The sequence below is a fragment of the Rhea pennata genome, chromosome 31, assembly GCF_028389875.1.
Source record: "Rhea pennata isolate bPtePen1 chromosome 31, bPtePen1.pri, whole genome shotgun sequence".
Classification (NCBI taxonomy): domain Eukaryota; kingdom Metazoa; phylum Chordata; class Aves; order Rheiformes; family Rheidae; genus Rhea; species Rhea pennata.
Genome location: NC_084693.1, coordinates 103,560 through 130,949, shown reverse-complemented (window position 1 = coordinate 130,949; position 27,390 = coordinate 103,560). Strand labels below are relative to the sequence as shown.

The 27,390-nt window shown below is 39.8% G+C and overlaps 2 protein-coding genes across 3 annotated transcripts in view; one reads left to right on the top strand and one right to left on the bottom strand.

The window, feature by feature from the left end:
* The window catches only part of ASH1L (ASH1 like histone lysine methyltransferase), a 57,059-nt gene extending 44,746 nt beyond the window's left edge, over nucleotides 1-12,313 (bottom strand). The window contains exons 1-2 of the mRNA XM_062598160.1: nucleotides 12,154-12,313; nucleotides 4,034-4,556 (exon numbers count right to left, since the gene is read on the bottom strand). Of these exons, the coding sequence (XP_062454144.1) occupies nucleotides 4,034-4,456 (423 nt within the window). The 5' untranslated portion in view covers nucleotides 4,457-4,556; nucleotides 12,154-12,313. The remainder of the gene's footprint in view (nucleotides 1-4,033; nucleotides 4,557-12,153) is intronic.
* Nucleotides 12,314-12,493: 180 nt separating this feature from the next.
* Nucleotides 12,494-27,387, top strand: DAP3 (death associated protein 3). 2 transcript variants are annotated; one of them, XM_062598052.1, is made up of 14 exons: nucleotides 12,494-12,566; nucleotides 13,946-14,047; nucleotides 14,800-14,849; nucleotides 18,353-18,475; nucleotides 21,504-21,605; nucleotides 22,729-22,837; nucleotides 23,277-23,369; nucleotides 23,819-23,949; nucleotides 24,354-24,434; nucleotides 24,834-24,992; nucleotides 25,371-25,430; nucleotides 26,410-26,499; nucleotides 27,000-27,117; nucleotides 27,281-27,387. In XM_062598052.1, the coding sequence occupies exons 3-14, from the start codon at nucleotides 14,808-14,810 to the stop codon at nucleotides 27,364-27,366; spliced, it is 1,194 nt and encodes a 397-aa protein (XP_062454036.1). In that variant the 5' UTR covers nucleotides 12,494-12,566; nucleotides 13,946-14,047; nucleotides 14,800-14,807; the 3' UTR covers nucleotides 27,367-27,387. The 2 variants fall into 2 exon arrangements, with proteins under 2 accessions (XP_062454036.1, XP_062454037.1); XM_062598053.1 differs by lacking the exon at nucleotides 12,494-12,566 and adding an exon at nucleotides 12,586-12,685.
* Nucleotides 27,388-27,390: the final 3 nt, after the last annotated feature.

The window sequence follows — 27,390 nt, the reverse complement described above, 5'->3', positions numbered from 1 at the left end:
GCAGCAGAAGAACGAAACCCGCAGGTCATATTAGTTACTTGCTTTAAAACTGAGGTGCAAGAGAGACTGTGGTGTATGGAGAACAGTTTGGCATTTAGCCCAGCTTTTCCATGGCAGCTGCAATCTTATGTAAATTATGCTGGAGATTCACATTTCAGGAACTTCCCCCCAGCCACCCTCCTACTCCCAAAACAGCTAGGGGAGCACCCATGGTATGTCCTAGAGCGCTGGAGACAAAAAAAGGTGCCACTCATTCTTGAAATGACTTTTATTGTGAAACATACACTCCATTATATGGAAAGGAGTGATCTTAAGTCCAAAACATAGTACAGAGTACTTTCAATGAATGTAGCACTTCAAAGCTTCAATGGTCTGTTTGGCCATGTTCACACACAACTCTACAAACGCACATCCAGTCTTGCTTTCATTTTGTTTGTGCTACTTTAAGCTGGCATACATGCAACTCATTTAGCATTGCACTTTTCTCTTGTTGCAGTTCAATGGACTAGAGAGCCCTACTTTGCTGTTTGCTTTGAACAAATACACAGCTTTATATTAGAGAAAGCATAAAGTTGGATTTTAATGCAGAAATGATTTAGTGAGGAGTACTAACAAATCATTCTCTGAAAAAAAACACCCTACATCATCTACCACGTCTCCTAGGTGTTTCATCCATCTAGCTCACCTAGTATGTCTGAGGAGAAGTGTACGTTTCAAGCTTCTTCACTGATACCTGTATGTTGCAATCCATGTTAACTGTGCCACATAAAAGTCTGAAATAATTTTTCTCGGATTACCCACATTTTCAATTATAAGTTCTGGACCTATATACATTACTCTGACTTTCAGACAGTAGTCTTCAGCTAGGTTCAAAGCCATTATAAACAGGTCTAGATTACACTACATTAAAAATCATCCTGTCCATTAAAACCTAGAACATTCATTCCTGTGCAAACTTTAACTGTAACTGTTTGGTATAAAACAACTCAAAGAGTCCCCCCAAAGTAATTACAGAAAATATATACATTTTAATAAATCTGGTATTATTGTTAATTTTGTACCAATCTGGATTTAAAATTTTAAATCTCTTATGTGGAAGTACACTTACAGACTTACATCATTAATTTGAGGAATAAAAATTCCAAGTTACTTTGATATAACTATTAACAAGTTATAATCAATCATTCTAGAAACATCACAGAAGACAATAGCAAAAGTTGCCTTTACTTCTGAAAAGGTCATTTATTATTACACTACAGCATAATCTCAGACTTTTTTCTTTTAAACCTCCATCAACAGCAGCTGTCGTATTTCACTGACAAATCAAGTATTTTTGTTGGCCAACATATTTGCCATGAAACCATCATGACAAATCTAAGGAGATTTTATTCTCATTTTCTTAGGTTTCTAACTTTCATGATGTGATGAAAATAGTTCAAGCTCAAACTATCAAGTGAATCTGCTGAGAACTTGTAGCAAATATTTCATTTTAAAATTATGTAACAGTATGGATTTCTTTTTAAATAGATCTTTGCATGTATTTTTTCAAAAGCATAGTACAGTTATGACACACTTTCTCTCTTTCTTACTTTGCCTGGAAACTTAGCAAGGGATACGTTTTTAAAGTATTTACCCCTTATTATTTTAGCTGTTGTTCTTTCACAGCTAAAATAATAAAGGGCAAATACTTTAAAAACATATCCCTTAGTCCACACTGGCTATGAGCATTCTGAAGAATCAAAGAAATTTCATAATGTTTATGCAGTTGCAGTATAAATATGTTCCACGTAAGTTCCCAAAGTAACAGGTGGAAGCATCTCTGGTGTTAATTCTTCAACACTTAAGACCTGTAAATTTTTTCTCAAAGCAAGCTTTAGTTAACTACCAGTAAAAATATGACTGTGCAACTAGCTCAAGACAAGAAACTCACGCCCCAGGACCCACAGAAAATGTTCCAGCATGCTATTCTTCTTGATGTGGCTAAAAATAAAAATTGAGATTTCTTTAAGCTTTGGTACTTTTTTGCTTGAAAATTTTCAATCAGTGGCTGTCATTGCATCAGTGGACTTTCCTGCAGTACTCGCCTACATAACCAAGGGCAATAGAAAGAACTACAGAGTATCTGCACTCAGCAGTTTTACAAAGAAATAAGGAGATGGAGCAAAAGGGCATGTTCCATCTTGCTTCACTGTTTTACTATGAATATTTTAGAATTACAGCAGAGACTGTCACTATTACTTCTTGCCATATTTTCTAAAACTTCAGTAGTGCAACTCTGCTATGCTATTAGCTGCATTTACCATGTATGCACAGGTAAAACACTCATACAAATCCGGTGCTAAAACTAAGAGAACTAGAGTTTGTATTTATGTATCAGGCTCACTCTTTCAAGTTTAGGAAGATGCACACAGGCCATGCAGCAATGTCAGTCTGTCTGGACACGCTTCAGGGATGGGAGGGGGGAAATGGGAGGAAAAAAAAGAAAAAAAGAAAAAAAGGAAATACCAATTTCACATTCAGTGTCAAAGAGCAAATTCAATACTGTTTTGCTACTACAGTCATTTCTAATTTTGTTTCTCTAAATACCTGTGAAACTTAGCCATTTCTAGGTCTCTCTGTTCTGTAATTTTCTCTTCAGAAAAGAGAACTTCATTGCCTACATGGTTCTAGAAAACAAACTGTAAGTATAAGATGTACCAATTTCAATTAACCTATTCATCTTTGAGAATGGAAATAAACCCTCTATTGATAAAACTGAAGATATTGCCCAAGTTTTAAGAGTCTTTTCAGTGGTAAGCTTAATATAGAAGCATAATAATCAGGATATGAGAGTACAAAGTGTTATTCTAATATTTCAATTTCTATACTGACATTCACAAGAGAGTATTCCCATGACCTCTCTTTTTCTCTTAGTGGTTAACTGAGTGTACTGCAAGTGCTAAATTTCCATTTAGTTTCTCAGTCCCTCCTGTCAAATGATGAAGAAACCACGTTGTCACCATCTGAGTTCCAGTATTAATTATTCTCTCTGGTAAAAATTCCCTGGGCATGATTTCTTGATGAAATGTGAAGGTTTTCATACTTAATATCTGAAGACCTTGCTAGTAAGAGTGTTAACTGCAAGTATTAGTATCTCAAATCAGACATCAGAAGACATCAAGGAACTGATATTCCAGATTGTCTTAACACTTAACTCATAGTAACCCATACACCTTTGTTAAAAAAAAAAAGTTAGCATTATCATGACAAACAGCAATCTACCTTTCCAATTTTTTTTTCACAATGAAGCTGGAGAAAGCATAAGAAACTGTAAGCATGTTAAAGAGGCCTCAGCTACAGTTTAAGGTTACACAATGAACCACTTACTTGCAAATTTCTTTGTTCAACAGGCTAAGTAAAAATCCTTTTTGCTGATATTAGAGAAAAAAAAAAGCTCAAAAGGTAGAATCTGGAAAAAGTAATTTTAGTCATCACCTTAACATATAGCATACTTGTTCTTTAAGTGTAAATGTATTTTGTCTCTTTGAAGATCCTTAAGAAATACCATGCAAAAGAAGAAGGTTTCTTCCATTTATTCTATTTTCTCTATCTGTACTAGCTGCTCTTACTTGTCACACATCATGCATATCATAAAATAAGACATCTTCAAGGGCAGGGCTATCCCCTTACACTTGGAAAATACCTGGCACATTTTTCATTCCATTGCCGTGGTATGCGGCTTATCATTGGTCTGTTTTCTATCATATCTAGTGATAAATTTTTTGTCTTTAAGGCACTACCTAATACTTTTATTAACAGAATGTTAGTTAAGACACAGTAAAAAGATGGTTCTAACAGTTAAAAAAGAAAATCAGATACTATAGAGATAAGCACAGTAAATACACAGTCCCATTTAAATAGAGAGAAAAATCCTTTCTTCTGCACAGGAGACTAAAAATTACAGAGTAGAAAACAGACAGTAGAATAAGATTGTGCAGGGATTTCAGAATCTTCTAAACAAATCAGAGTTTAAATTGGCTAACACACTACTCACTTGTTTTGAAGGACAATGTTCATTCTTCTCATCTGTCATCTTCCCACTCTTCGGTGCCCTTCTTGGTTGCCTGATGCTGGTTTTTATAGCAGGCCGGCACACATAATTCTCAAGGTTCTTAGGGGGCTTCTTTGTTCTCTTAGCTTGAAGACCAATCTTCAGTTTCAAGTTTCCCTCTGAAAAGTTTGTTTCTTTCACTGAAAACTGTTGCTGTGCATCAGTTAGAATCTCGTTCTTCCCATTCTCCGTACCATTCCCCTCCCGAATCTTCTTTTTATTGTCGTCTTCTTCCTGGACGCAACTTTCTAGTTCTACTTCTCCTTTTCCCACCAGTGTACCAATGTTTGCTACAGAGGGGCTTTTCCCAGAAAACCCTTCAGAATCAGAACCCAAGCCTAACATAGCAGTATTCTGAGGGTCCATCACAGGCAGAATATATGCTTTCAGGTAATTTTAGGGAAGATTTACACAGATGCGTTCCACAAACAATCTGTTCTAGTACTGGCAGCCAGCATCTTTTACTCTGTAGAAAGAAAAGAAAAAAGCAAACTCAATTTTATAGCAGAAATAACATAAATATTGAAAATAATTAGAAAGCAAAGAATCGTATTTTAGAAAGTTTTAGAGAAACAGTTATGCCATTGAGGTTTCAAAACACCAAGACTTCTTCTAACCTATAATAAAAATATGATTTCTTGTAAAACCATTTTTAAAATGACCCACCAAAAATCAAAAGCCTGTGACCACTCTTATATACTTTCCAATTAATCCATAGGACACTTCAAATGATGATTTAAACTTTTAATATTAATCATTGAAATAACTTTTTTTCCCCCCTTGAATCAGAGCCCTGCAACTCTTAGCACTGCCATTCTTATTCTGGATTCAGCAAAGCAATTACATCTAAGGAAGAACACAGCTAATGAAACCTACGATAAAGCACACAAAAATCAGAGACAAGGCAGTTATCCTCTGATGCACCAGGGAAGTTAAGCTTAACCCAAGAGCAAACTGGATCTCAAACATGCTGCTTATTACTTAAGACTTTCTACTGTTCAGGGAGGAGGACAGGGATGAGGGAGAACAGAAAAAGCTAAAGAAAAATACCACACATTAATTTGTACTTTCTGGAGCATGAGAACAGAAAAGCCCATGCTTCTATGTATCATCAGGGACACTATAATGTATTAGAGGGAGCATTTTTGTCTTAACTTCCATAAGAACTAAGGCAAAAATTTCTTATTCATATCAGCTTGCTAATGGAAGGGTTTACCATCTCTGATTGGTAAACTACTTAAATGGTGTACCAACACTGTCTCCTGTGCTTGCACACAGACTAGCACAGAGCCAGAAACTGCTGTTTCCTCCACTAACAAAGAACAAAAAAATCTGGGTACCCCATTGTATTTTTTATCAATGACTTGAAAGAAAACAAAAATCACCACAATCTCCAGAAGATACAAATATGGTGTACTGCTAACTTCCAAAGAGGACATATCATAGGTTTCTGTAACACATGAATTTTAATATGGTCAGAGTATGATGTAAGAGAAAGGACAAGTAATATTTACAGAATTAGGAACTTGAAAATCAGCAACGCCTGAAAGGACGTTATGCATAAAATGAACAGGAATGCCTGGTGAAATACAATAGCCACAAGGATATACACAACCCTTGTACTATGCTGAAAAAGTATGAGGTCTTTTAGACACTGCTGCTGCAATATATTGTCCATGTCCATTTACCCTGTAGGTATGATGCACCCAACCATTCCAGCAGCACTTTGCCACAGCAGCACCTTGAGAGGAAAGCTCTCCATTCAGAATGGATCCCAGCAGAAGTAAAAGAACCACCTCTGTAAATAGCCATATTTGTTTTAGGAGCACTCAAACCAAAAAGTTTTTAAGTATCTTACTCATTTTTAAAGCAGCACTTGAAAGTGGGCTAAATGCAAATAAATGAGAACCAAGTCTCAAAAAATATCAATAGACTGAAAAGGACATGACAGGAACTAACTGAGCCTGATTTTCTTTTCTTATATGCAGTTCTTAAGACTAAATCATAAGGAATGTGATGAAAAGAGAGCAGACGGTTGGGTTTCATTTCCCTTCACACACACATCTGCTAAACAGAAATCCAGACTCCTAAATAATCCACTATACAAACCATCCCAAAACAGTCGCTTGCAGGTTTGCAGCAGAGATCCTTACAATCAGCAGGAAAGAAGCAAACATATTGTATTTTTAAGGAATAAGACTACTTGATCCTGCATGCCATCCATCAATTATGAACTTCTCAGCCAGTTTTGACACAATTTTGCAAAGGTGGATGTAGGCACTTATTACAGACAGATTTCAAAAAAAAAAAGTCACTGAGATGAAGATGAGATCTACATTCATATCCTCCCTGAAAGGAAAGGTGTCTGTGAATTCAACAATTATCTATGACATTTGGCCTCCTGGCAGATCATCACACATATACGCCAGCCCATCAGCACGTGGAAGGTTCAGAAGCCACTGTACTTATGCTTCTCATCCAGGCAGTAACAGAAATACAGCAGTGTGAGGTGGTATTTAGGGGTGGCTCAGTAAACATGAGTGCTGTATACAAAGGGAGAAGGATAAGGAATGTCAAGGAGATCTGGTGATCCTGGCAGGACTAAGGCAACTGTAGTGGACAGAGATTGGAAGACAGAAGCCTAGGTTACTGAGGACAGAAGAAATGGTACTGAGAACACAAAATACAAACCATTCAAGAACTAGGTGACTTTAGTTACATTCTCAGATAAAAACTTGTTCTCACACATTCTACACATATTATTTAAAGGGATCTATATCCGCAGTTATGACTTTTCAACTGAGAACATCCTGAAAAATAGAAAATCATATTCTTCAGAAGATCATGGATAATTAGAAAAAATCTTCATTTTACAGCCAGAAAAAAGAAAAATAGAGTAGTATGACACGGGGCTAGAAAACAAATCAGTGAAAGAGTTTTTTGGTTCTAGGCCCAATGTTCAGTCCATTAGGCTATACCATGTCACTGAAAAAGGGATTTTTTCCTACATGCTGATATATAAAGAAAATCTGGCCAGCAGTATAGTAGTTTTAGGCTAATGCGTTAATTTTTATCATCCAAATTCAAGAAAAGTAGAGAATCCTACAGGCCATTATGCAATACAAATCTCTTGCATCTACATTTACCCAAATATTTATTTCTCTAGTTTAGTAAGTATAGTCCAAGGCAGCCACAACTCTCCAGTCATTTTCTTACCAAAAAAAAACAAAACAAAAAAACCCCAAAAACTAATTTATAGGGTTAAAGTCCAAAATCAAATTGAATGTAAAGTATGCAAACCAACACCATCTTCACTGCTGCATTTGGCCCCACACTTACTCAGTAGTAAGACTTTAAGGAAGTAAAGGATTATTATACATACACACAGTGACCTTGCAAACTGAAAGACCAAGACAAAATGCACATGCAGAATTAAAGGCTAAATGAGAACTGTGTTAAAACCTTATTCTGTGATAACATAGAATTAGTAACTATCCTAGAAGCAAAGTCACAAAATTGATGGCTCTCATGAACATGTACCAGGTCATTTTATTTATCCATTAGTTCCTCTCTACATAGACAACAAAAATGCTAATCCTGGACCAAATAATCATTTTGCCTCAATTACTGTAATCATCTTCTCTCTGACTCTCCAATTACCCCACTCTAATTCATAGAAAATATGTCTGCCAAATTGATCATTTTCTTAACCACGAACTGATTAGAGCTCATCTCTCTGAGTATCAGTGATGTTTTTTCTTCCCTACTTCATCAAGTTCAAGCTTCCTGTCATTGCCTTTAAAGTGTACATAAGGTGTACCCTGATTCTTCAATTGTTGCTCTACCTTAGTACTTTATATTTCAACAGTGAGGACTGTTCTGTGTTTTTCTTTTTCTAAATAACATCATTACTTTTGCTGTGCTACTCTTACGCTCCTCTGTCATCACTCCTCAGAATCTTAACTTTTCTTCTAAGGACTCCTGCTTTAAAATCTCATTGTGGATGTCACAATGCAGTTGAGCAGCTAAATATCAACAGTTGTGCTTCGGTGGCAGCTACAAAAGCTTACAATTAATTTTCTCTGAACAGGCCAAAGATTTAGTACTTTCAAGACACACAATTATCATATTTATATGTCAATACAATCAACATATTGCCATCCCTTTCCACATTTGTTCCATTAATTTGTAAAGTCTTGTTTTTAATTATACTACAGGCTTCTTACAGATTAGGAAAATGTAAGACTATGGACTTGCAAGGTACTTACTTCACTGATGTTAATCCCTGAAAAAAAAGACATTTGTATGTTTCCACTAAAGAGAGTTTTACAAGAAAAACACTATGTTCCTCTGATACAATGAAAAAGATTGATGTTAACTTAAAGCAGTTGAACTTTACTGTCCTTGGTTACAATTAGGTATTTACTGAAGTGCTGCCATTTAACCACACTGCTTCATAAATTTAAGACCAGAACATTGGTCTTAAAGTGGCATTCTACAGTGTGGCATTCTACATAAGTCCAAGAATTCTGCTCAGCAATTTCTCCAAGGCTTCTGACACTCTGCAGACCCAGAGCAGGTCTTTCCAAAGGGGCACCAAAATTTTTGATTTAAAGATTATGAGTGACAAAAGAAACTGCTATTTCCCTTGGGAGTCTATTCCAAGAGTCAATTCTCATTTTCAAATAACTTTCATTCATTGGATCTTATGCTGCCTTCAGCTTTGCTAGATAGAGAACTATCTAGTATTAGATCTCTACATAACCTTACAGATTATGATCATGACACATCCAAACCATTTCCCTGATAAGCAAAATATACTGAAATTCCAGCTGTTCATCTGCTACATTCAGCAGACTTCAAATTAAATTCCCCCCCCCCCAAAGGAAGCATTTTAACATCTCTTTCAACATGTGCTAACTAGAACTCAACAGTTTGCATTAATGATTTTTCTAATGCCATACACAGTTTTAACTTCTATTGTTCATTCTTATTCCCCTGTTGACATATCCAAAGCCCTATTTGCTCATCATCCACTATGATTTCTGTTCTTCCAATCCCCTGCTTTTCCAGAATAAATGCCAGGGGCTGACCTATGTGGTCAGCTCCCAGATATATGATTTCTTTCTCCCCCACTAGCAATATTAAATGAGATTTTTTCCTCTATCCAATTTACTATGCAAGCTTCATTCCTGTTACTAATTTTGCTGAAGTAAACATACTGTGATTTTGTATTTTGAAGTTGAGTACTCTTCATTTGCAAAAATAATTTATTCTCACTGAAACAACATGATATCTTTGATTTATTAACAATTCTTTCCATAGCTCCAGGTCCAGGGGACATCTAAAAAATTCAGCTGTGTGTCTGAAGTCCTAAACCATTACTAGTAACTGCATGTCCTTCCATATTTCCCTCCAACCTTCCATCTTTATCTTCTTTTGCTGAAGAAGACAGCTGCTACATTCACCCAGAAGTTCTTTTGCAAAAGAGAATAAAGTATGCTATATATATATATATATATATATATATATATATATATTTAAAAATATCTATATTCCTCCATATCATCTATCCTGAGAAACAATATGGATCCCTGGAGGTCACTGAATGAGAAGTTAAAAGACTGTGGATTGCCTGTGTAAATATTTTTTTTAATGTTTACAGATGGAGATACTCATTAGAGATAAAATTGTTTCTGTTAGATGGAGTGACCTCTATTATTTACACCTACCCAACCTAGTAAAGGTAATGTAAAGATGACAGAAAACCAGTATTTCTTCTAAATTCCTGATGTAACACACAGAAAATTCATTTGGTTATTAAAAATAAATAAATAAAGAGACTGCTAGGACAGTCAGGTATACCACGTGAGCCATGCAGCACAAAAGGTAAGACTGTGATATGGAAAATTAGGAATAGATACATATTTTGCTTTCACCAAGTAATCATACTAGGTCACAGTATCAGATTTTTTTTGAAAGCTGTGAGGTAAAAGACATGACCTCACTGGGGTGGAAGAAATGTGTCTACAATGGCAGAAGTCTACCTCTCGCCAATGGCTTGCAGGGGGGAGTGGGGGGCAGGCAGGGGGTCAGTATTCCATCTTACAACAACATACATTTAAAAATCACTATAATTCAGCAGCTATATGTGCTACATCCATTTTCCTCTCATGATAACAACACTGTAATTGATATTAATAATCCTGAGCCCTGTGCTGTTTAAACTGCTTTTTGTATCCTCTTTGACAGTTTAAACTTCAGGAACATAACAAATTTTTTTTCTTTTAGTACATCATGACTAAATTATTTGCTGTTTATTATCACTGAAACATCAAGTGCTTTTCAGATGACCATTGACTAACTGTAGCAATCAAATGTAGCTAGAATGCAAAAAAATGAAATAGTTTTATTTTTAAAATCAAGAAATACTACAGAAAAATACAGCTTAGAAAAGCTACTGAGGTTCTTAATCTTCAATTAAGAAGGCTTCTTGAACTATTCAAGTAGGCAGACAGTTGATTTTAGAGATCATTCCTACTCATGTATTCAAACTGCTGCTGGAACTTCCCTATTCACACAGAGGCAGAAGCACCATGGACAGTCTCAAAGATGACCTCTTCCAACGCAAGTCTTCCAGCTTCACCAAAAAGCTATAAGCTCTCAAATTCTTGGAAAACATTGTTTTTGCAAATACAGTCTACACTAACACAAGGAAGACAAAATCAGATTAAACAACAATTAATGCAAAAAAGTGCATTATTCTTGAAAATGAAAACTACGTATATTTAAATATATGATCACAATGTCACAGATGATTCCTTTAACAACACATCTATTCTTCATTCCCTGCTCCCAGAAGGTCTCCCAATAAGATTGGATAGCCAGCCTACAAAGCTATTATCTCAGATTTCTTATTTGTTCCCGAGAACATATAACTATCATGAGAATGAATATATGTCCTGAGGCCATCTAGTTCTAGATTTCAGCTAAGCAATTAACAGGGTGAAGGAACTGCAAAACGAGGGTGAAAAAACAGAAGTTAGAAAGTCAGAAGATTATCAAACAAGAAAGAAAAAATGACAGCAACGCATTTTGGCTTCTGATCCAAGAGATGGGGAAAGGCTGAGAAACGTTGAGCTCAACCACCAAAACCCAAACTACCTGTTGCAAAACTAAATGTAATGAAAAAGCCAAAGATGATAAAATTTCAGAAATATGATTTTCAGGGGCGGCAAGCACTACAGTCTACGAGTGACTGATCTCAATGAGCCAATATTCCAGTAAGTAAAACAATCAAGCTGCCAGAGAGACCAGTTACACACTGTCATCCCGTCCAGCCAACTCTGCCTGCACTACCACCTTTTGCATACAGGAAGGACCACAGTATTCCCACCACCATCTCCCTACGGAAATATGAAAGTTTCAGAGATGCGGAGACTTCCACAGCGGCCCGGTCACCAGAAAACTTCCTGACACGCCACGCGGGAGCCGCGGCGAGCAGCGACTCCCCGGCGCCCGCGCCCCGCCGGCCCCTCCAGCGCCAGCGGGGCCAGCTGTCAGGTGACAGCGCGCCCCCGCCGCGGCCCGGCACAACGCATGAGCACGGCTGTCAGCTCCCCCCCCCCCCCCCGCCACCGTGGGGCGCAGCGCCGTATCCCCGGCGCCCCCCGGGCTCAGCTCCCGCCACTGCGGAGCCCCCGCCGCGGGCCGGCTGTCAGCGAGCCCCCGCCCCCTCCCGCCGCGGCCCGGCTGTCAGCGAGCCCCCGCCCCGCCCCGGGCCCGCCGGGATCCCCCGCCCCGCCCCGGGCACGGGCCCGCCGGGATCCCCTCGCGGCTCCCCGCCGCCGGGCATGCCCCGCCACCGCCCAGCAGGGCCCCGCCGCCGGGAATCCCCCGCGCAGGCGAGCAGGGCCGGGGCGGCGCGGCGGCCCGTGGCGCTGGAGCGCAGCGGAGCGGGGCGGGGCAGCCCCCACGACGGCTCCCCGGCCAGGCTCCCCTCCCCCCGGGCCCCGGGCCTGAGGCGGTCCCAGTCCCCGCCTGCCCGCTCGCCCGCTCCTCACCGTGTCAGCGACAGCACGGCCAGGGCCGAGGACGGGCTCCTCCGCGCCACATCCTCCCGGCCGCCCGCGCGGACGGGGCCAGGGCGGGAGCCGGACTAACCCGCCGCAGCTTCGGCCCTGCTCCGAGCCGAGGCAGCGAAACCAAAATGGCGGCGGCTCCTGCTTCACCGCGAGCGAGCGCCCGGCGCCCCGCCCCGCCGCGCCGGGCCCCGCCCCTGACCGGCCACACCCATCTCGGGCTCGCCCCACCCACTCCGTGACCCGTTCCTGGGGTGTGTGTGTGGGGCGGCTGCGGAGAGGGGTAGGGCTAACCTTGGGGGCGGGGCGGGGCTAGTTCAGCCTCCGCCCCGCGCGGTGTGTCTCTCCCTGAGACCCGTAGCGGGCGGTCGTCTTCAGCCTTCCGGGAGGGTGCGGTGAGTGTTAGGCCGGGCCGGCCGCGCGGGGCACCGGCCTGCGGCGTCCTGTGGGGCCTGCAGCGCGCACGGCCCTGTCCGTTGGCCGCTGGCCGGGCGAGGCCCGCGTTGGCGCCCAGGTGGGGGCCTGTGTGGCGGTAGTGGGGGCGCGATGCGGGAGCCCAGGCCTCTGGGAAGAGCGGAGCAGACTTCTGCTGCCGGTGGCAGCAGAGGCGAGGCGCAAGGATAGGAGAGGCACAATTTTCCTTTAGTTTCTGTTAGAAGGTTTTAGGAATAACTATCAGGCAAGCAGAACTTTAGCATTTCCAGTTTCCTCTAATGGCCCCCTTATCTAGATGAGCTGGAATAACATATTCTATGTCTCTTTGTTATCTCAGTCTTATATAGGTGCAGGGAAAAAAAGGAATATAGTGGGAAGTACATGGGAAGGAAAATCAGGGAGAAGGGATGGGAAAATAGGTCGGTAAAAGAGAGTTAGGCATATGGATTTGTGGTGGATGTTGCAGTGGTCCAAAGAGAAGTCACTGTTGTTCTCTCAGAGTTACTTTTGTCTTCCACACCTGTGTTTCTGGCATTTGGCATACTATCACTTATGATAAAGGCTCTTGAAGCTAGTAGTTAAAATACAAATACAAATATCAAACAAACAGAAATTTGGTTTTAGAGCAATCTAGAGAGACACTAGCTTAGTATTACTTCATGATATCTACAAATTTAACTTTCAGAGTTCTTTCCATAGTTCTTACTAGCAAATCAGACCTAAATCTAAAAATTCTTTTCTAAAGAGAAGCAAAAATGTACCTTTTCTGTAATGGAACAGCATGCTGAGTTGGACTAGTTCTTTACCTTGATCCAGGCACAAATTTGTGAAGGGGGCACAACGATAATTTATTTTTCTGCTAAAGTTCTTTTCCTTTGGAGAGACAAATCCTAGAGAAGAGCCCTTACAGCTTGTATTGATCATTCAAGAACTCTGTCAGAACGTTAGGGTTCCTCAAAATAAACAGAAGCTTTTAGATATTTGCAGCTCCTTAATTTTACCAGTTGTATTTGAGAAAGCAGCTTTCACATCTGTACTTTATTTGGTGTTAAAAGTATGCCTTGAAACAAACTGGATATATTCCTATGAGAAACAGAATTTATCCCTTCTGCTGTACATGCTAGCACTGCTAAGTAAAATGATTAAAAAAAAAAAAACACACAGGCTGGTATCATCATTTATTCTTGAAGTAGAAAAGTTGAGCTTGTTTTTCAGATGTATCGTGCGTTGATTGCTAGATGTAAGAATTTACTGTAAAGTGTCTTTGCAAAACTAATATCCTTTGGTGTGGGGTTATTTTCACACTCCATGCAGTAACTGTTGTGTGATTTTTATCCAGTTAAATCATCTTTACCTTGTTCAGCATTGATAGTGCAGTTAACTACTGGAAGATCAGAAGTAACTGATTCCACAAAGGCACATCCTTGTAAGGAATTACCAGGTAATTATCTTGCTTTGAATATCATAGAATCAAGGTTGGAAGGGACTTCTGGAGATCATCTAGTCCAACCCTCAAGCGAGCGGCCCATACGGGGATTGAACCCGCAGCCTTGGCATTATTAGTACCAACTGAATTTATCATAAAGAAGAATTTTTAGAACATCTTTAGGTGTCGTTATTTTTCTCATAGAAAAGTGGTAGGAAGGCCTTGAATGCCAGCATATATGACAAATTAACTAATTTACTTACAGTTTTTGCTATAATTCTAGCATTGCAATTGCTTGAGTGTTTTGATTTTTTTTTCCTGTCATAATCAAAGATGGCTGAGCAGTATCTACTAACACATGATCAAGATGAAGCTGAAAACAAGGAAACATCATAAGTCTCTGTGATTCCAGCTTCTTTGAAGCAATCACTGTGTAACCCTTGCTCTTATGTCTTTAATAGGTAGGGTTAAGATAAATGCCCTCCCTGGTAATGTGTCCTCCTCACTAGATGAAATAAAGATCTTTACTTTTTAAATATACCTTTTGTAAATGTCTCTCCAAAGGGAAAAAAAGTGACATTTATTAGGCAATTGATGCTGTTTACTAATAGTCAACTGTACTGCTGCAGACCATTTTCATAGTTTGCCTGAGTTGCCTAGACTTCTTAAGCTCTTTGGGCAGGAATGATTCTCCTCTAGTGTGAACTATATTTAGCAATAAATAATGTTAATATAAACCACATGCAAATACATTTCTGTCCCTGCAGGAAAAAAAATGATGAGAAGTGTGAAAGGACTGGTCTATCATACTCTTAAGGTAAGTTCTGTAATGGCATGATGCTGCTTCCAAAGTCTCAGCTGTCCAGTGACCTGGAATGACAATTTACAACTGTAAAAAATGAGATTCTTCTCATCTTATGTTAGTCATTGAGAAACTAGATGCCTCCTATAAGCTAGCTGTGAAAGTTCCCTTTATGGACAAAGAAGACAACTTGTATGTATTACCCATTCTACGATCCTCTCCAATGAGGAGAGAAAGAGACTGAGCCTGGACATCCAGCTTAAACAAGACATCTGTTAGAAGACTGAAGTTAGATGTTCTCAAATGTGCAGAATTCTCAAATTATACATCTTTAATGCAAGTTTTTCTCAGAAAAATGAGAATCTACTTGCTTTGCACTGCTCTTGGTTCTTCTGTTCTGTATCAATGTAAAGGTCTTCTTCCAAAGTCTCTTGCTGGTGTGAAGATAATCTTGCCAAAGATGGCTTAGTACTTCAGGTGGGTGTAGTAGTAATAGCTCTGTCACAACAATACAGTGGCACTATGTTATTAGTAAAGCTTGCTTATTATATACATAGAATAATAAATTAATGCTACATATCTGGAATTATTTCCTAATGGTAGAGTTTTAGTTGTTTTGTTTGTTGTTGTCCTTTAAATGCTTTTCCGTTAGTACACAGTGATTATGCAGCCTTAAAGAGAGAGACTGCATAGCTACTCGTTTCCAGAGGCAAGATTTTAGCTGAGCAGTACCGTGTTTATCATGGAGCCTCTTATGAAATAAACAGTCCTTTCTAAAGAGTCAGGTATGTGGATTCATGTAGAAACAGCTCCACCTTATGGCACTTGGCTTTATGATGAATCTCTGTGTACCACGTGATAGTTTGCTGCCATTTCAGGGATCTGAGTTACACTACTGTCCTTTGGCAGATGGAAAGTTACTATAAAATCCACCCTACGCTACTAGGATAAACTGTGTTAAAAGATGACAAAAACATACAAAGCTTATACATGTTAAGATTTACTACACAGACCTCTGCAGTCCACCAGAAAAACGTATATATGTGGTTTTGGTATTCCATGTGAAACCAAGAGGATTGGCAATATGCCAATATTTTCTTACTTTTCTTTTCTTTTTTTTTCTTTTCCTTTTTTTTTTCTGTTCAGGATGAGGGACCAAATAGCATGTTGTTACTCTATAAAGTCAAGACTTATAATGCATTAACAGTTTCAGGACACTCAAATATTCTTATAGCCTGTTGAAAATACAGATGCATTTATGCATGAATTTTGTAAAAGGAGATGTACTAATTCGTAAAATGCAAGTCTGTGTCTCAAATCAATTTGATGTTACTCCAGGAGCTGGCTTTAACTCTGTACTACTTAAGTGAATTCAGAAAACTTTATGTCTGCGTGCTCTCAGAAGCTGCTTCTACAGCCCACAGCAAGCTAAAGTCCACAAAGGAAAAGTTCCTGAACACCAGAAGGCTAGATAATGATTTTGAGAAAGGCATGTCATGCTAAGGCTCAAAGAAGTAATGTGTTAAAATAGTATAATTCCAGGAAAAATACGTAATAACTTAATGAACTCTGTTTTATTGATGAAAAATAAGAACTCTGTTTAGCTGGCTGAAAGAGCAGATGACTGCACTTCATGACAAAGTCTCTCTCGCGCTTGCTTCCTGTCTTACTGTGCTATCTTCTATTACATTCTACTTGTTTGTACTTACTTTTTTTTTCTACTAGGAACTAACTTTTGTACAATACAGAATCCAACTTTTGCTAATCTTGTGAGATCTTGCTTTGAAAAATGTGGAATTGGTAACACTACTCAGACTAATTATCATTTACTAAATTTTTGAGCTGCAGAGGGGATTTTTCTAGACACACATACAAAAAATGAACGTGGTGAGACTAAGAGATCAGTCCTTGCTTACTTTTCGTTTGGTGTAAAACAAGTGGGAGAAGGCTGTTCTGTAGGAAAGATGTCATTAGAACAGTAAGCTTGCCTTTTTTCTTAGGTGAATAGAGTTCACAGCCCTTAAACATTCACTCAAGATTTGAGGATGTGGGACTGGGAGGTTGGAAGAAAATGGGAGGGACTAAGACACTAGGACAGGAATTACTTAAGGCTGAGATGTTCTAGGTGAATAAGTGACAATACTTGCATTCTCTAGTTATTTACATATTAAATTACCATCTTAGTGCCTTGCTCTAAGCAAGAAAGTAAGCCACTTTTGTGGACTTAAAAATAGCCAATAAGTCATACTAATTGCTTGTTTGGCTTTTAGAAGGAAAAGAGCACCGTCAGAACAAGGGAAGAGGATGTTAAAATACGACAAAAAATGTTTAGTTATCTTCCATATTTACGCTACTATAGTTCATTATATAGATACCTAGTGTGGAATATAAATGGGTTTAATTCCTCAAGTAAAGAGTGAAGCCTAAAAGCTGATTCAGGAGTTCATTCTGTATTTAATACAGAATGTGGGGTAATCTGACATTATGCTTTCTTCTAAGCCTTTGGGGCTTTCAGATGACCTCTGAGGAGATCCCAGATGATAACAGAATTGTGTCATGCAGTGTAGAACTGAAACAGCTGTTCCTGTCTCTAAACTTTAGTTTATGACTACTCTTGTCTGTGCAGACAGACAGGCAGAATAGGAAACTGCTTGCTCTGTTTACAGTTGGAGACAGCAACTGTTCCAGTCAGTAATACATAAAGTGGCCTTCAGTTCTGCTTGTTTTGGTCACAGGCTGTTTGGAGTACGTGAATTGCTTATTCATTGACAAATGAATCCCCAAGCTCAGCTTTGAGATGCACGCTTTAATATTTTCTTTTACTACAACATAAAACGCTTATCCTTTTACTGCTCACTTTTTTGCCTATTTTGGCTAAGCTTTACAGGCATACTTCATCAGGCTGTCTACAGAGGAAAAGAATTAATCAGCTTAGCTGGCTGTTTCAATTTCTCGACCATGTCTGTATTATAATGAAAACGTCTGTATGCTGAGACACAGTTAGGAAAAATCAATGCAGGGAGTATAATTATAAATATCAAATAGTGGGCAGCACTGCACTAATCCCTCAATAATTGAAGTGATTATGGATTACTAGACAGGTTGAATTTCAAAGGTACTAGCTACTGTTCATCAGTATAGGCAAAAACATGGGATTTTCCCAGCAACAGAGCATTAATGGCTGTGCTTGTGCTGATAAGCAATCTTTAATGGGACAGCTCATTTAGGTACAAGACTTGGACCTCTAGTAGTGTTGGATAACTTAAGTGAATGGGAATGGTTTAGAAGCAAGTACCTAAATGTGAAATGTGGTTATAAAGCACTTTTTTTTTTCCCTGATTAATTTACATTCTAATTGCAGAGACTTCTAGTTCACATTGCATGTTACCTTGACCTGATCATAACATGCGTGCAGTGGGTGTACAAAATTTAAACCATTATTTGAATTTTTACCTGTAATCTTTGACTGCTAAGAAGTTTGTTGTCAGATTGCCTTTTTCTTTCTTTTCCCTCTTTAGTTGGACCATGGACATGCTCTCCATGCTACTGCCAGGGATCGGTTAAGTTCCATTGTCAGCCAGGATGTCCAAATCCTGGCAGAAAGATCAAGAGCAATTTTCCGTACCAGTGAAAATGACCCGGTGAGTTTCTGCCACATTTGTTATTGTCAAATAACAAATGCCTAAATTCCATCAGCCTGTCTGTGGACATGCTGGAGCCAGAAGTGCCTACTAGGATTGCATGTATCTAGTAAACAGAAGGGAAGGAAGTACACAGACCTAATAATAGGCATCTAGATCATGATCCCCAGCCAAAAGAAATAGGCCATGGCTCTGCAGTGCACCTACCTGAGTTTAAACAAGAGAGGGATGGTCCTCTGCCTGAAAGCTCCTGGGAACAAATATTGATTCTTTCTCTGTAGTTGCATAGATGAAATAGATTGTGCATTGTAGAAGCTCATATGTGGCTTAGCTTGTCATCAGACACACTATTTATTTCAACTCCAGAGTTATTGTTCCCTGTCTAACCTCCCTAAATTGGCTCTGAAGGGGGATGAAACACACCCCCAATGACCTCAGTGCAGCACAACTCTCCAGCATCGTAATTCCAGCCTTATACTCTGTCTGAAGCACAAAATGAAGTAGAATAAATGAAAGGAATAAGCCTTTGAGGCACTTTTCTGCTACCTCTGTAATTGGAGTCTTTCAATACTGATTCCTCTGGGGTATCTATGGAAACAGCAGCATGCAGATGATCTTACTCATGTGATTGGAGTGTCTCTACAGATTGCACAGAAGAGTCCAGATGGCAAGAATTGTCTCCACTGTCCTATGTCTACAGTTTATGTTGCCAGGCAACTGGCTCTGGCATTCTGACTTCACATGCCGGATCTGTTTGGCGACAACTGCACTTGCTTATTAATTTATCAGATCAGTGTTCCTTGGACACATGCTGTATTGCAGATCACATATTACAGCAGATAGTCTCTGCTGGCTCACTTCATCAGCTAACCCGATAGGTTTCTTCTGACTGCACTAGTACTTGTGCACAGGAAAGCCCTATTAAAAATGGATTAAGTTGTCCAGATGAAAACTAAATTTTTAATGAGATGTGGTTTTATATACCTGTCCATTAGCAAAACTCAGAGTGACTTAAAATGAGGATACTGACCCACTTTATAGATGTAGGAGCTGACAAGTGAAGGGATTTGCCCAAGGTTATGTAGCAGGTCAGTGCTGAAACTGAGAATAAAAATGGTCTCTGGACTACTGCCTTTCTGTTCAAGTCCATGGATAACAGTGCCATGCATAAACACACCTGCTGTTAGTCTGTGTCAAACCTGTGCAGGAAAGCTCCAGGGAATGCAGCCCAGAGTTTACATATAGCTGTAGCTGGAACAGGACTTCAGGTTTCTTTAATAGTTCTCTTCTGAAGTCTGTTTTCAAATAATAACTTCTTACAGCAGGAAAGCTATTAACTTATCTAAGCAGTAGTTTTTAGTTTTCCTGTTGCTAAGATTTACTCAGTAGTAAAGACGAGATTGGTAACTCGAGTAGCTTATATAGCAGTTTGCTGAGGTTACCAGATGGTTTCTTTCTATAAATAATTTGGCAAACCTCTGTGAATATGGAATCTTGCAGCTGTACCAAGGTAAACCATACAGTCCAGGAAGCACTGACCTGTGAATGCCTTTCCTCAGTGAGGTAGGGTATAGCGATGTAGCTGCCATGGGCTTTTCAGAGTGGAAGTCAAATCTGGAACAGCCCTGAAATCTGTTAGAGCTAGCAAAACACTTTTTTTTAATTTTAAATGAAACTATTTCAGGGATCACTATTACGCAAAATAAAACAAGGACATGATTATATTCCAATGCCATTTAAACCAAAATGGAAGTAAGAGATTGACATTCATTAGAATAAAGAGGAGTTTGGCTTAAAACCTGCGGAAAAACCAACAGTACAGAACAGCACATGATACAAGATGTTATATTCTGTAGAAGCATAGCAACTTTTGTATTACAAGGGAAAAATTGGTGGCACAAAAACTGCTGAAAGTCACACAGGAAGTAGTGAAGACTAGTCTATGTGAATATTGTTCTAACAACACAAGGCACACAAGCTGATGATTAGACCAAAGCTATGCAAGTGCTTTGCAACTACTACATGGTAGGAAAATAGAATAATGGGGCAGGGAGAGGAGGCAAAATTTGGTTGCTCCAGTTGAGGAAATATAACAAGATATTAAAAAAATAAATAAATTTGCAGATATCAACAGTGACTGGTTCATGGGTCAAATAGAGAACCTAGAATAGTCACTAGCAATAAATGCAGAATAATGCATGTCATGTAGAGAAATAATGCAAACTACGTATTTCACAATAATTTATGCCTTAGGAAACAGGTTGTGAGTTCTCAAGCAACCAACATTCACTAAAAAGGCAAATGGCATATTAGGGATTACTGGGAGAACAGCAGAGAACATACCAGAAAACAATTTTGCCACAATTTATATTAATAAATACTTCCTGAAAACTGCAAATAAATCTGGTCATCCGATTCCTAAAACTACACAGACAAACATGAAAAGGTACAAAGTAGCATGATAGGCATAAAGTAGTTTTATGTAAACTCTGTGTAAGGAGAGACTAGTAAACATTCTTCAGTGTGCATGGGGGAAATGACACACACATTACAAGTGGTGTTAAGAGGATGTAATCACCAGTTCTCACAAACATTCCCTATTCAAGCAGGAGATCCCCAATGAAATTATCACAAAGAAAGTACATTTTAATCCAGCAAATAACTTGGGTGGGAATCACACTACTGTACACTTTTGGTCTCCACAATGTTGTAAGTGGGCTAGAAAAGGATTAGATGAATTCAAGAAGGATAGGGCCACCAGTGCCCATAAAACACAGCGGTTCATGTTCAAGCAATTCCTCTATTGTTCATTGTCAGGTAGGACATATACTTTCTTTAGACTCTTTCTAAACATCTGGTAACAGTGTCTGAGAATATCAGTTTCCATTTTGATTTAATATGTTAGTTCATCTGATTTCCAGTAAGTAGGTACTCATGCTGACTGGGTGTTCCCTCTCTGTCCCGTTCTCACAGACCTTCTCTATTTAGAGAAAAGGTATCTGACAGAATCTGCATTTTACCTTCTCAGGCCAACCACGCAGAACACCATGAGGGTCGCTATTATAGCATTCCACTTCAGGAGGTGAAAGCTGTATTTCCACATGGACTGCCCAGTCCTTTCCAGCAGCAGGTATTTTGTGTCAAAGCAGTTCTGTAGGGGGTGGACTGGTATGTGAGAAGAACTGGATCTGTCGGGGAACTATGATGCTTTCCTGTTGGAAACAGAGAGAGCCTTAGCATTATTTACTACATCATAAAGTTATGGGTCAATCTGACTGAAATAGAGGCAGGAGGAGGACAGCATTCCACCTGAGGCAACATGCCATCAAATATTTTCATCTTTAACTTCTGAGCATGTAATGAATTAACAGAAATATTTTCCATGGTTAAATTTCTGTATGAAACAGGATGGCTCATGAAATAATCTCTTATAAGCAACAGAAATCTTGCTTCTTGGTTTCTGCTGTGAGACAGATCACATGTTGATTGGATCAGGCTTCATAAGCAGTTTACAGGCTACCTGCTTCAGTTTAGGAATAGATGTCTTATCTGTGAATCATGGTTATGGCAGAACCTCCTGCTAAATTTAACTTGTGAATTACAGTGAGTTTCTTCCTCAAGTTGAAGGCATCATTTGGCAGCTGCAAGGATAGAAGATTGTACAGCAGGAAAAAGATAAAGTGGAAGGATGACACAGCATAGTTTCTTTAGCATTTTAGGTGCTTGGCTGTTTGATAGCAGGCTTGACAAAGATTTACAAGTACAACTACTTATCCAAGGCTTAGGAGTGCTGAGAAAGGCAGGCATATTTACACACACACATCCAATTTATATATGAATGTAGTTATTTTTCAGCTTGAAACTAGAAAAGAACCTTAGTGTAGATTGCTGTATTTCTAGCAAAATTATTTATTTACAAGTTTGTTTTATTCCAGTCCGGCAGATTACATGAGACTGGAGTGCAAACTAGTTAGAACTACTGTATTAGTTTGACAAAGGAGTTTAAAGGGGGCTTTATAATATATTAGAAATAATAGTTACTTACTTGGAAAGTGTTTATTAATAGAGTAGAGCAAAAGGGGAAGAATGTATAATGGGAAAGCTAGATGGACTCAGGCACAAAGCAGAAATTCCCTCTGCTGAAGCCATCCAGAAAAGGCCATTCATAGTACCAGTCAGAGACAGAATCATGCTAGAAACAGGTTTTGTGAGCTGGCCAGACCTTCTTGTTTATGTTCTGTTCCTTTTCTCAGATTAAGACCTTCAATGAAGCTTGCCTGATGGTGCGAAAACCAGCTCTGGAACTCTTTGCTTACCTGAAAAGTTCCAGCTTTGCCCACCCAGCAATCAGATATGTTATCTGTATCTTTTATCGCTTACTTGACTGTAGAATGCAAGTTAAATAGAGGTAGCTGAGTTTACAAAGATGAGGGTGATACTGAACTTCTGCTGAGCATTGTGGCTTAGTCTTCCAGGGGCAGTTCTACCATGCATGTCTCAGCAGCCAAGCTAGTGTCAGAATGAACACTGAAGCTGGATGCCTTTATCTTAAAGCCAGATCTGCGATCTAGGTTATAGCACAGTTCCATAAACAGTGGCCTAAGCACAGCTGAGGGAATGGGAATAACAGTTCTGATGAATGCGGGAGAAGGCATCCTCAGGCTGCTGATAAAAAAAAACATGATGAAATGTCATTTTTGTTTTTAACCACTTTTGAATTTCCTTTACGCTCTTTGTGAAAAAATAGCAATCCAGTTAGTGTGGTTTTTTTGGAGACTTTCCTTGACGGTCTGTGTTGAAGATGGTGAGAAGGGAACAGGGAAAACTATGACTCTGTGCCATGTGGTTCACTACTGTGCAAGGCAAGGCTGGCTGGTGCTGCACATCCCAGATGGTAAGAACATGGATGCTATCTGTGTAACTACAACAAATATACATGCCTGTAACTAATCCAGAAGATGCTGCTTCAAGAGAAATATGTAAAGCAGACCACAGCAAACTGTTTTTCCATAATGGAGAATACTTATGAAGCACAACCTCCCCCTAAATAAAGTAGAACGTAACTATGATTATTTTCTCCTGCACTCACATGCTGGTAGTCTGTCTTTTGTTCTGACATTAACTAGGACAACAGAAAACTTGCTATGTGTGGGTCTGTGTGACCTGTGTGAGAATTTATTTTGCAGTTGTGTTCTCAAGGGGGAGTCTTGTCCATCAAGGATGGCAGACTTTTCTTACAAATACAGCAGCATAAGGATACACCTGAAAAGACCTCTTTTCCATGCCTTCCAACTCCTAAAATTACTTTTAATAAACAGAGTGTCTGTTCTCTTTTACTTACAGCTCATCTTTGGGTGAAAAACTGCAGGGAACTTATGCAGTCATCCTACAACAAAGAACGACTTGATCAGCCTTTGCAAGCATCTTTCTGGCTCAAGAACTTCAAAACCGTGAATGAGCGCTTCTTAAAAGAGGTTCGTAGAGCCTGTCAAGCTGCCTGGGTTGGTAGCTAAGAAGAACCCGTAAGATCATTTTTCCAGGAACTGCATGTGTATGGGCTTACTGTGGCCAAGCATCTCTACATGAATTGTAGATTTGTTCATTTTTAAGAAATGCTTCATGTTGCACTAATGCATGCACTCATACTGCTCACAAACTCTACACTTCACTGTAATGCAGTTTTTGTAGAAAAGGAAATACTTTAAATGCCTCTTTGGGGGGGGGGGTGCCTTTTGGTGAGGAATAGGTTGCCAAGATTCTGCACTGGTCTTTACCACTAGAAAAGAATGGGGAATCTTGCCATCCAAGTTTCCCAAGAGGCCTATGTGCTAATTACTTCCTGATGTAATCATAGTTCCCTTACTCTCTCTTACTGCAGATAAAAACACAACAAAAATATGTGTGGGGCAAACGGGAAAGTACTGAGGAGGGCAGACCATTAGGTGAAGTGGTGGAGCAGGTAAGGAATAACAAGTGCTTCTCGCTTTTTTTTATCAGATGATTCAGTCATTGCTAATGAAGAACAATACTGCTTCTATAGTTCTTACAAATATGATCCTAGGAAATGGAAAGCATTTCCTTATCAACAAGGTAACTACAAAAGAATGCCTGACAGAAGATGAGTGCTTGATCTGTAAAGGGAGTTGCACAGAGAATTGGGTAGAAGCAAAAGTTAAAACCTGAAAGCTCCTACCTCTTGATGCTCAGCACATTATATCAGGTTGCTACTTTGAGAGGAAAGGATGGACTCTTAACAATTTTATCTTCATTCCCCTTACAAAGTGCAGACAGTCCCCCAAGTTCTCTGTAGCATATCAACAACACCACTACTGAGTTACATGTCTTTTTCTACTTAAAGGGTTTAGCTCGAGTGAGAAATGCCAGCGATGCTGTAGGGGTGGTGCTGAAAGAGATAAAGCAGCAATGTCATCTTGGTTCATTTAGACTTCTGGTGGCAGTGGATGGTGTCAATGCGCTCTGGGGAAAGACTACATTAAGGAAAGAAGACAAAAGTCCTGTAAGAAATCATCTGCTTTTACGGTGTTTCTGCATATCTAATGGAAGGGGGAGTGTTTGTTTTTGAGTTCTGTAGTGATCCTGGAAAGACTCAGGAGTTTGGAGAGTCCTGTAAAATTCATATTGTGCTTTATACAATTTTTACTGCAGAAAATTCTCTCAATGGGAAAAAATAGATACACATCTTGTTACAGTAGGAAGTATTGAAATATTTCATTATATAATATTACTGTGGCTAGATGTCTTAGGCAAAAGTAAAGAAAAAGTACCTAATAGAGATGGCATCTTCAAAGTAATTTAAAGTGGGGGAAGAGGGTCCTATATATCTCAGGTGGAAACTGATGGCAAAAAAGTCATACCAAACCACCATCTTTGTCAGGTTTCTCCGGAGGAACTGACACTCGTGTACAATCTGAGGAAGATGGTGATGAATGATTGGGTGAGTTCCAGTCTGCACCTTCAGGTGACTCATTTTCAGCATTTAGAGCTGAAGGCTGTTATCAAAGCAGTGCAATCCTACTCTGTGTCTCACTGGATATTCACACACCTGAGAGCAATTTCTCATTTAAATGAGAAAAAGCATAAAGATGCAAGTCTAATATTACACTTTTTTCTTCAACTAAGAAGAGCATGAAGACCATGCAGCTGTTCTGGGGCTGGGATCTTGTCTGTGTTTCTGACATCGGCTGACAGCAGGTGCATATGAAAGAGTGTAAGAACAGATTGAATATATAATGATGCTTTTCTTGAATATGCTCCCAAACTGTAGTTTATGACTTGGACTTCTGAGCTAGAGGAAATGTCCTTGCATTTAACAGTCCTTAGGAACATTTTGTTTCACGAGCTTTTTGAAATAATGAGAACTTTCACTTTATAGGAACTGTTGAACTGTGCCACAGGAGGTGAATTCCTTCTGCTTGTTTTTCAGTTCCTCACATGCACGTATCTCTTGCAGGTGTAGCCTTCAGATTAAAAAGTATATAGAAAAGTCATTTTTAAAGTATTTTAGGTGCTTCAATTGAAAGCCATTTATAGGTAAGAATGACACATTTAATGCCAGTATTGGAAATGCCAACTGTTTTGCCTGTGCTGAAGTTACACTTGGAATACCAGGACTGAAATACTTAGAAGCACTATATTGGTAGTCCTTGATATGCAATCTGAGTGCAATCACCTTGGGGAAGGGGGGGGGGCAGGACCTGTCATTAATAGGCAGTGCTCCTTCTTTCTTTTTCTTCATGACTCAGGGTAGGGAATTCTAAAAGTGATTTTACATCATTTCAGAAACTACCTGAGGAAGCTGTAACTGAAATAACTCTTAAGATCAAGGAAGAGAATGCCTCATATGTTCAGAATCCTTAGCTGTTTCACAAATAATACATTTGCAATTCAAATGCTTTCTAATCCATTTGTTTTAGAATGGAGGTGCTATTGTGACAACACTTAGCCAAACAGGCTCTCTCTTCAAACCTAGTTCTGCATATTTGCCCCATGAGTTACTAGGAAAGGTGAGTCATGTCCTTGTCTTTTCCCCCTCTGCACTGGGGAACATAAATACAAAGCCTGATTTATGAATTGTATTCCCAGCAGATGGATTTTAGTTTTCTCAGTTTCCTTGACCCCCTATATCCCCAAAGTTCTCATCATCCTTTTCCAGGCCCCTGCAGCACGGCCTCAGAAGCAGAAGGAATTTGCTGTGGTTCATGAACAAATACAGCTGGACTAGCTGCGGAGCGAGCCACAACCCTGCTCCATCTTGTTGATGTAGCTCTTCCCTACCCCAGATTTCCTGCTTTGTGTCTCCATACTTGCAGACGTTGCTTTAATACCTCTTTGAATCATATATGTTTATGCTCTCCTTTGAGTTAATTCTGCTTGGGCTTGCTCGCAGCTGAGCGGTGCCTCTTCCCACACAACTCCAGCAGTCAGGAAAATGCAATTAGGCTGGGGAATGGTCAGTAGCACAGTGTTTCTCCCGTGTGTCTGACAGCTGCTCTTTCCTTTCCAGGAAGGTTTTGATGCTTTGGACCCTTTCATTCCTGTCAGAGTTTCAAACTATAGCCCACAGGAGTTTGAGAGTTGTTACCACTACTACCTTGATCGCAAGTGGCTTCAGCACGAGAAAGGTCGGTTCTTTAACGGAGCCCATCAGGAAACAGCTATGAGGAGTGGTCGGGCGGGGCAGGGGTGGGGGGGAAGAGGTGGGGGGCACGGTGCAGGCCCCGAGGGGAGCCTTGGGGCCGGGGCCAGCTGCCCAGGACTGGCCCCCATGCACCGTCTTTCTTGCAGGGCGCACGGCGGAAGGCCGGGACGAGCTGCGGTTCCTCAGCGGAGCCAACCCGCGGCAGCTGCAGCGCCTCGCGGGGCCCCTGTAACATAATAAAGGTCTGGCCGGAGCT